The 10,565-nt window shown below is 48.1% G+C and overlaps 1 protein-coding gene across 1 annotated transcript in view; it reads left to right on the plus strand.

The window, feature by feature from the left end:
* LOC308175301 (chromodomain-helicase-DNA-binding protein 7-like) overlaps positions 1-10,565 on the plus strand; it is a gene marked incomplete at both ends in the record, with an annotated part of 49,844 nt that overhangs the window by 6,879 nt on the left and 32,400 nt on the right. The window contains 3 exon segments of the mRNA XM_080550994.1: positions 7,917-8,066; positions 8,220-8,446; positions 9,691-9,737. Of these exon segments, the coding sequence (XP_080407120.1) occupies positions 7,917-8,066; positions 8,220-8,446; positions 9,691-9,737 (424 nt within the window).

Consider the following 10,565-nt stretch of genomic DNA (forward strand, 5'->3'; position numbering starts at 1 on the left):
GAGACCAGAAACCAGTCGCAGAGTCGAAGGGGTGTCAACAATATCTGGTTTTCGTTTTTTTCATAACAGGCAACTTGAAGTTTTAAAGTACCCAGTCCATATAATATACAACAGTTTAACGATCACTAAATACTTGACCTGGCTTGTAAACATACTTTCGTTTTAGAACGAAACGTTAGCCGCTAGCTGTTAGCAGCATTTTTAGCAGTCACCATTCTTGAGCTGGACAAACATTCAAATACTCGTGTCGTCTTGAACTTTTTTCAGATTTCAATGTATGACGCATCATTTGAAAGCTTACCATCTGTAGTTTCAGACTATGTAAACAACCGAAAATTTACGTAAGCAAATGGTTTATGATTTCACCAGCTGGCATCATGACATTGTCAGACTCATTACACACAGGTAGCTACTAGGGGTGTAAATCACCAGCTTCATCACGATACGATATTATATCGATTTGTTTGTATGACGATACAATGTTTGACGATATCACAATGTCAGTCACGATACGATTTCGATTCGATTCAAGATCGATATGACGATATGATCGATATGACGCGATATCATATGCCAATCTAACACAATTATCAATTGTAATAAGTGGTAATTAACATACAGCTCATTAACATACACACACACACACACACACACACACACACAGGTTCAGAGAGACATCCAGTCACACACGCACACACACACACGTCCAGCAGGTCTGATATTGGTCTGACTGGATTCGCCTCGAAGAGTAGATGTTAAAAAATATCTTTGGTGTCCAAAACGGTCAATGTATTCGCCCATTAGACTCCCGTTAGACGCACTCTCATTAGACGCACTCACACAAGCCGAACATTTCCGAAGATCACCGGAGATTGCCGAACGCGAGAGGAGGAGGAGCCGAGAAGTGGAGCCGAGCCAGTAGAGTAGACAGTCACACACGGTGAATGCGAACTCATTGCGAACGCGAGTATGTTCACTTCCCTGGTTCAGAGAGATGTTCCAAAATATATATTAAAAGGGATAGACTTACCGGATTTTCCGGACTATAAGTCGCACCCGAGTATAAGTCGCAGCAGGCCAAAAATGGGTCACGAAGAGGAAAAAACCACATATAAGTCGCACTGGACTATAAGTCGCATGGTTCAAGGGAACGGGCTTGGCGGAATCAGCGGGGAAAGAAGACCCTGTTGAGCTTGACTCTAGTCTGGCACTGTGAAGAGACATGAGAGGATTTGTAAGCCCAGGAAGGACATAATTCACATTAAAACTTCTTCTGAAAGGTTAGAAATACTTAAATTATCGAGTGTAAAGCCAGGGCTAGCTAGCGCGTTGCTACAAAATGGCGTCGCGGGAGCAAGCAAACAGGATGGAACAGCCTCTGAAAGGTAATAAATGACTTTAATATCGTGTATAACGTTCATAATAGCGTGTATAACGTTCATAATATAGTGCTTAATGTCCACATTGTCGAGTGTAACGACTATTTATCGTGTATAAGGCCATGACAAAGATAGCTTGGTGAAAAACGGAAGTAGTTAGGATGAAGGGCGGCCTACAAACAATGCAACATTGAACAGCCTCTGAAAGGTAATAAATGACTTTAATATCGTGTATAACGTTCATAATATCGTGTATAAGGTCCATAATATCATGTTTAATGTCCACATTGTCGTGTTTAATGTCCACATTGTCGAGTATAATGGCTATTCTATCGCGTATGTGGCGCTAGCGGAAGTAGCAAAATAGCCTCGCGGGGGTAATTTAGCAACATAGAACAGTCTCTGGAAGGAATAAATGACTTTAATATCGTTTATAACGTCCATAACATTGTGTATAAGGTCCATAACATCATGTTTAATGTCCACATTGTCGTGTTTAATGTCCACATTGTCAAGTATAATGGCTATTCTAATCGTGTATGAGGCGCTAGCGGAAGTTACTCCTTGGTTCATGTCAGTCAGAGATTACCGTATGTCAGTTCATGTCAGTCAGAGATTATGAATTATTGATATATAAGTCGCACCTGACTATAAGTCGCAGGACCAGCCAAAGTATGAAAAAAACCGCGACTTATAGTCCGGAAAATACGGTACTGTCTCTCATCAAAAATGAAAAACATTCGTATCTTTTTCAAGTCTCTCTCTCTCTCTGCGCGCATAAGATGACGATATAGATCGATATTTTTGCATTGCATCGATGTAATCAGATCGTTAGTCAATGAATCGATGACATCGATGTATCGTTACACCCCTAGTAGCTACTAGCCAACTCTCATGCCCGTGACCACTGACTACTACTGTTGTCATCACGTGAGTGACACGCCGGATCGCGAGCCCCAGATCGCTGCCTATTTTTTTTCTGGTGCGATCTGCGATCCAGCATTCAGGACCGATATCGCAGCGATATGCAATATCAGTATCGGATCGGGACATCCCTAATTATTATTATTATTAATTAAAATAAATAATTAAATTATAGGTTCATTATATAATTCATTATGTAATGAATGACACTGTGGAAGGACAAATTAGACTGAGCTGTCGTACACACACAGACACACACACAGACACACACACACACACACACACACACACACACACACACACACACACACACACACACTCTATTAGTGTCTCTAGCTGTGCGAGGCCCTTTTTTGAAACATGTAATGCATATCATTATACCCCCAACTGTCCTGTGTGTGTACGTGTGTGTGTACGCGTGTGTGTACGCGTGTGTACGCGTGTGTGTACGCGCGTGTGTGTACGCGTGTGTGTGTACGCCAGGGTTTCCGTTAGAAAAAATTGCCGCCGGACATCGTGTCCGGGAAGATTTCGATTTACCGGACAAACGTGATATATTCCGGTCATCATATTAAAATATTATTAAAAAAAAAAAAAAATTTTTAATTAATGTCTATTTCTCATCCGATACGATTAGATGCGAGCTATATAATATATAATAATATAACATGATTCGCATGCGCGCTATGCCATTATGTCCAGCGCTGAACGGGCGCCTCACTGGGAACTGAACAGACAGCATCGATCAATGAACGGACTCCACATTACGTTAACTGAAGTTTGTTAAATTGTTTGGGATTAATGTGAGTTTTCTATTTTCTCTTTCCAGTTTTACCCTTTTTTTTTTATCAATAAAACAACGTCATTTCTATAACCAGGTCTCGCTGGTTGGGAAGGCATTTCGTTTAGCTGCCTGTCAAATCATACTTAATCGGACTCGGGAGTATGACAATGAGGAGAACATAACTGTTTATTGAGAAACAATAGGCAGGCTGGGATACGTATATAAAGAAATACCACAATGTCTAGATGTATAACATTTTATTGAACAGTGCAAGCATGTAGGCTTCTGGCGTGACATCGTACCTCTAACGTTCTTAGGGCTTGTTTGAAAAGCTTAGACTGAAAGTTAGTGCCCTGGTCAGATTGTATAACAAGAGGAAGACCGAATGTGGAAAAAAACGTTGTTAAAGCTTTCACCACTGAGCTGGCTGATATGTTACGCAACGGAACAGCTTCGGGAAAACGAGTAGCAGCGCACATAATAGTGAGCAAATACTGACTTCCACTTTTAGTCCTAGGCAAAGGTCCAACACAATCAATTATTACACGTTCAAATGGCTCCCCTATAGCAGGAATGGGATGCAATGGTGCGGGTGGAATGGATTGATTAGGCTTACCCGCCATCTGACAAGTATGGCAACAGCGGCAGTGCTTGGCAACATCCGCCTTCAGTCCGGGCCAAAAGAAATGTTTCAATATCAGCTGATAAGTTTGAGTTATACCTAAATGTCCTGACCACTGGCTCTCATGTGCTACAGATAACACCTGTTGTCTATAACCCACAGGCACAACCACTTGTTTTACAGTATTCCACTCACAACCATTTGCATTAGGAGGAGACCATTTACGCATTAATATCCCATCGTTAAGGAAATAAACTACGTTGCCCCCTATTTCAGATTCCTCACTAGCTGCATGTAAAAAACATTTGTTTAATGACTGATCAGCTACTTGAGCAACACGCAATCGCTCGCCGGTTACAGGCAGAGATAGGCTGTCAGCGGATGGTATGGTAGGACTCGGGGAGGATGGTAACTCTACCACTTTCTCCCTGGGAGAAGCTGAAACAATCGGGTTCTCATCCCTTTCAGAAAAGGCTTGCATAATCACACTATCACAGAGAGAAACATCGCTATCCTCCTCTCTGCCTCGACTCGATTGTGCACGAGTTATAGCGCACACCGGAAACAACCGCTGTTTCGCATAGGCAGCCTACACATTAGGAGTCATCATCATGCCGGTGTCAAATCATATCATAATAAAAGAAATACATAGCCTATATATTCGTCTTTTTTAAAATAGAAGGAATCAGAATGTGAACTTTAGCGAATTGTATTCAAATTGTGCTTAGAGGGAATTATTTTCACCGGACATTTATGTCCGACGAGTTTTCAATTTGTCGGACTTCAAAAAAAAATACCGGACAATGTCCGGGAATTACCGGTTAACGGAAACCCTGGTGTACGCGTGTGTGTACATGTGTGTGTGTACATGTGTGTGTGTGTACATGTGTGTGTGTACGCACGCGTGTGTGGACGCGTGTGTACATGTGTGTGTGTGTGTGTGTGTGTACGTGTGTACGTGTGTGTGTGTCCTGGGTGTCTGAGGTGTGAGCCAGGGTGTTGGCCTGACCTCTGACCCCCCCCCCCCCCCAGCCTTGTTCCCCCCCCCAGACTAAAGGCTGCCACACTACTTTACCAGTGATGCATAGGCCCCTCCTCCTCCTCCCTCCCTCTGGTTCCAACATGGAGTGTCTCTCTGCGGCCGCACCCCCTCCCCCCTCCTTCAGGGAGTATTTAGCTGCAGGAGCAGCACTTTGGCTGCAGATTAACCGGCACGTCACTCTACCCCCCCCTCCCCCGTCACTCTCTCCCCCCGTCCCTCCCCCGTCACTCTCTCCCCCGTCACTCTCTCCCCCTCCCTCCCCCCCTGTCAGATGAAACCCCACACCAGGCCTCCTCCTGCAACACCCTGTCACATTACCCATGTCACATTTAGCACGCTCTCTCTGTGTGTGTGTGTGTGTGTGTGTGTGTGTGTGTGTGTGTGTGTGTGTGTGTGTGTGTGTGTGTGTGTGTGATTGATTATGGGGAAGCTGGGTGAGAGGAGACATTTATCCGTTAAAGCAGCAGCTCAATCTCTCTCTCTCTCTCTCCTTCTCCACCTCTCTCTCTCTCTCCACCTCTCTCTGTCCCTCTCCACCTCTCTCTCTCCTTCTCCACCTCTCTCTCTCTCTCCACCTCTCTCTCTCTCTCCACCTCTCTCTCTCCTTCTCCACCTCTCTCTCTCCCTCTCTGTCCTCTCCTTCTCCTCTCCACCTCTCTCTCTCCTTCTCCACCTCTCTCTCTCCTTCTCCACCTCTCTCTCTCCCTCTCTGTCCCTCTCTCCTTCTCCACCTCTCTCTCTCCCTCTCCACCTCTCTCTCTCCTTCTCCACCTCTCTCTCTCTCCACCTCTCTCTCTCCCTCTCCACCTCTCTCTCTCCTTCTCCACCTCTCTCTCTCCCTCTCTGTCCCTCTCCTTCTCCCTCTCCACCTCTCTCTCTCCTTCTCCACCTCTCTCTCTCCCTCTCTGTCCCTCTCCTTCTCCACCCTCTCTCTCTCTCCCTCCACCTCTCTCTCTCTTCCTCTCTTTCTCCCTCCCCCCATCTCTCTCCCTCTCCTTCTCCCTCCCCCCATCTCTCTCCCTTCCTCTCTGGCCTGTCTGTCTCTCTGCACACCTCTGTTTGTGACAGGCCGTGTGTGTGTGTGTGTGCGTGTGTGTGTGTGTGTGTGTGTGTGTGTGTCCGTCCTGTGTGACCTTGCTGTAGTTTGGCATGCGTCCATGCACCAATCTGTCTGCTACTCCTCTCCTCCCCTCTTCTCCATTCCTCCTCTCCTCCCCTCTCTTCCTCCCGTCCCCTCCTCTCCTGTTTACAGGACATTTGCATTTGCTACAGAAAAAAGTTTAGTCTTTGAAGGCCTCTCTGTCTCTCTCTCTGTCTCTCTCTCTGTCTCTCTCGCTCTCTCCCCCTCTCTCTCTCTCTCCCTCCACCCTCTCTCTCTCCCTCCCTCCACCCCCTCTCTCTCTCTCTCTCTCTCTCTCTCCCTCCCTCCACCCTCTCTCTCCCTCCCTCCACCCTCTCTCTCTCTCCCTCCACCCTCTCTCTCTCCCTCCATTCACAACATCTCTCCTCTGTGTGTGTGTGTGTGTGTCCAGCCATGTCTCCATTCATACTAACATTGAGTGTGTGTGTGTGAGCAGAAGGATGTTTTTGTGAACATCTATTCTGCTGTGGGGAGCAATGGCATACTGCTGATGTCCATGAATGTATCTCTCTCTCCCTCCCTCCACCCCTCCCTCCTCTCCTCTTTCTCCCTCTTTCCTCTCCTCTCCTGCCCACCACCCCTCACTCTCTCCTCTCCTCCTCCAACCCTCTCTATCTCTATCCCTCCTCCAACCCTCACTCCCTCCACTCCTCACCTGCTCTCCCCCCCCCTCCCTGGGTTGTGAGGTATGGTATAATTTATGAGTCATAACTCCGAGGCCCATCTGCCGCTGGGAGAGGATCTGCAGCTGGGGGGCCGAACAGCTGCCAGCGGACTTCCTGTCAGTCAGACCACCAGGGAGGGGGGGGGAGGGAGGGGGAGGAGGGGGAGGAGGAGGAGGAGGAGGAGAGAGAGGGAGAAGAGGGAGAGATGGAGGGGGGAGGAGAAGAGATGGAGGGGAGAGAGGGAGAAGAGGGAGAGGATGGAGAGAGGAGGAGGGGAGGAAGAGAGGGTGGAGGGAGAGGATGGAGGGCCATGGTTGGCTAGCTCACACACCTCTCTAACACACACACACACACACCTAGGGTTGGGGCGGTTTTTCGGTTTAACCAAAAACCCTGGTATTTATGTCAATACAGTCATAAAACCGTCATAAATCGACGTCACGTTGCGATATATAATATGATATATAATAAAGGGCCTGAGTGTGTTTGTCCAGCCCTGCTGTGTGCGTGGTTGAAGACGCTATAAAAGTGATGACAGATCGTTGATTTAATGACAGAGACACATGGCTTTAATGAACATGTTGAAGTATGTTCGCTGCATGATCCTAAGTCAAGTATTTCAGTGGTTATTGAGCGGTATTAGAAAACTGAATTCCCTTCAGCAGCAGTTGAACCTTTGTGTAAGAACCAAGCTAATGAGGAAGAGCAGTTCGTTAAATTAAGACGCCGTTCCATGATGTCGTTCTCCATAGATGTTCCTTGTACCCATGACAAGCAGAGCTAGGGGTGTTCAGGTTCATGTGTTCTCGTGTGCTCTGTAGTCTAGTAAAGTCTAAAGCCTTTCCACGTCTGTTCGTGAAACTATGAAGTAGCCTAATTGTGTTGCGACTGTGCTTACGGTATTTTCACGGTGTTGGACATGAATGTGTTCAGGTTGGCAGTAAAATAGGCTACTAAGGGCTCCGTCATTTGAGATCAGCGGCTCAGTCTCAGGCCGACAACCATGACCAACCATGTCATTCTGAACGCGGTTTAACCAAAAACTTTTTTTTTTTTTTTCGGGAATGGTTTAACGGTATCAGAAATTGGAAACCGTCCAACCCTAACACACACACACACACACACACACACACACACACACATCCCTCTCTGTAACACACACACAGCTCTGTAACACACACACACACACACACACACACCCCTCTAAACAGCCGTTATCAGATGAATCCACATCGGTTGCTTGTTGTTGCTGTTTTCCGTCGTGTATCGAAAATATTGACTTATATTTAATATTCTTCCTTTCCCTCCCCCTCTCATCCCTCTCCTCCCCCCTTCCTCCCCCTCTCTCCCCCCTGGCAGCATTCCCCGTCAGATCTGTCAGGCGAGACGACAGCGTCCGACCGGCCCTGCGCCCTCGGCCCCTCTCAGCCAACCAGCCGCCAGCACCAGCACCCGACGGGCCAATCACAACAGAGCAAGCCAAAAAAGAAGAAGAAGAAGAAAGCGAAGGTGAGCGAGGAAGGAGGAGGAGGAGGGGAGGAAGAGGAGGAGGAGGGGGGAGGCCAGAGGAAGAAGACCGCAGGAGGAGGAGGAGGAGGAGAGGACGGAGGGGAGGATGAGATGATGATGATGATGGGAGGAGGAGAGGGGATGGAGGTGGAGGGTCTGGGGGGGGGAGGGGCCCTGGAGGACTCCCCACCACTGAAGAAGAAGACCAAGAAGAAACCAAAGGAGAAGGAGTCGAAAGAGCCCAAGACCCCCAAGACTCCCAAAACCCCCAAGTCCCCGAAGACCCCCAAAACCCCCAAGACCCCCAAAGAGCCTAAGGAGCCTAAGGAGAGGAAGAGGAGCACCCCCACCCCCAAGGCCAAGACGCCCAAGAAGCCCAGGTACACCCTAACCCTAACCCTAACCCTCCCTGTCTGCTCTCTCTGGCTGGGTGTGTGGGTGGGTGGGTGGGTGGGTGGGTGGGTGGGTGGCTGGTTGTGTTAGGGATGAGACGGAATAATCGATTATTCGAATAATCATTTCTGAGGGTCAATGTCGATTTTTATCATCAGGACCGTTAACATTCCTTTATCATCAGGACCGTTAACATTCTTTTCCATTCAAATAAACACAAATTAACGGACAGAACTAATGTTGGTTCTGTAGCACCATTTGTTGTTTTTGCATTAACCATGCACAGAGAAACAACATACACAACACACACAACACACAAGCAGAATATTAACTACCGGTAGTGTTTTTAGCCTAGCCTAGCCTTGTGGGTGCTACGTTGCTAGTGTTTTTAGCCTAGCCTAACCTTGTGGGTGCTACGTTGCTAGTGTTTTTAGCCTAGCCTAGCCTTGTGGGTGCTACGTTGCTAGTGTTTTTAGCCTAGCCTAACCTTGTGGGTGCTACGTTGCTAGTGTTTCTAGCCTAGCCTAGCATTGTGAGGGCTACGTGGCTAGCAGCAGTGTTTACGTCTCGTGGCTCTGGTAGGTCCCCTGCTGAAAGTGTGAAAGGAGAAAGAGAGAGAGTATCAGTTGAAGCTGAAGAGATTCTGTTGTGCATTATTGTTATGTTAGCCTGATTTTGGGTTTGTTTTTTTGTGTTTATTTCTTGCCGGTGGTCCAAGGCTGCGTTTGTGGATGTCGGCACATCGAATAATCTGTTATTTGTTCAAAGCACCCACCGATTATTCGAATATGAGAACATTTTGTTATGCACATCCTGTGTGTGTGTGTGTGTGTGTGTGTGTGTGACAGACAGGCTCCTCCCCTCCCTTCACTCATGTGACCCATCAGAGGGAAACGGGAGGTCAGGTCACGACCCCCTGATGAAGAGTGATGTGTAGCGCGTGTGTGTGTAGCGTGTGTGTGCGTAGCGTGTGTGTGTAGCGTGTGTGTAGCTTGTGTGTGTGTAGCGTGTGCGTAGCGTGTGTGTGTAGCTTGTGTGTGTAGTGTGTGTGTAGCGTGTGTGGACCGTGTGTGTGTAGCGTGTGTTTGTAACGTGTGTGTGTGTAGCGTGTGTTTGTAACGTGTGTGTGTGTGGACCGTTTGTGTGTGTGTAGCGTGTCGGTGTGTGTGTGTTTGTGTGTGTAGTGTTTGTGTGTGGCGTGTGTGTGTAGCGTGTCGGTGTGTGTATGCAGGGGCACCAATGGTCACATGTTCATGCGGCTCAGTGAACTGGAGCTATGTGTGTGTGTGTGTGTGTGTGTGTGTGTGTGTGTGTGTGTGTGTGTGTGTGTGTGAACTTGCAGCTATGGAGGTTAACAGGAGGCTGGCTGAGCTGATGTGATTGGACCGCTGAAAGCGAGCATTCCACTGCATCACTCACACCCATCAGGGCACGTCACATCAGCACTGACTAGGGGGGAGGGAGGGAGGGGAGGGAGGCAGGTGGGATCCATTTTTTGTTTGTGTGGAGAAGTCAGAGACTGTAGAGAAAGACAGGAAGTAAGGAGGAGGCCATTGGTACCAGACCACTGGACCACCACAGGCCATGGTGCTAGACCACTGGACCACCCCAGGCCATGGTGCTAGACCACTGGACCACCCCAGGCCATGGTGCCAGACCACTGGACCACCCCAGGCCATGGTGCCAGACCACTGGACCACCCCAGGCCATGGTACCAGACCACTGGACCACCCCAGGCCATGGTGCTAGACCACTGGACCACCCCAGGCCATGGTGCTAGACCACTGGACCACCCCAGGCCATGGTGCTAGACCACTGGACCACCCCAGGCCATGGTGCCAGACCACTGGACCACCCCAGGCCATGGTACCAGACCAGAGTAGTGGTGGTCTAGTGGATAGTGAGTTGGACTTGGGATCGGAAGGTTGTGAGTTCAAATCCCGCCTGAAGCCACACCACTACTGGTGTGCCCTTGGGTAAGGCACTTAGCCCTCAGTTACTCCAGGGGGAATGTCCCTGTAATTCGTAATTGTAAGTCGCTTTGGATAAAAGCGTCTGCTAAATGGCAAAATTAAAAATTAAAATTTAAAATTAAGACCACTGGAC

The sequence above is a fragment of the Nansenia antarctica genome (genome assembly GCF_963989245.1).
Source record: "Nansenia antarctica genome assembly, contig: SCAFFOLD_212, whole genome shotgun sequence".
NCBI lineage: Eukaryota > Metazoa > Chordata > Actinopteri > Argentiniformes > Microstomatidae > Nansenia > Nansenia antarctica.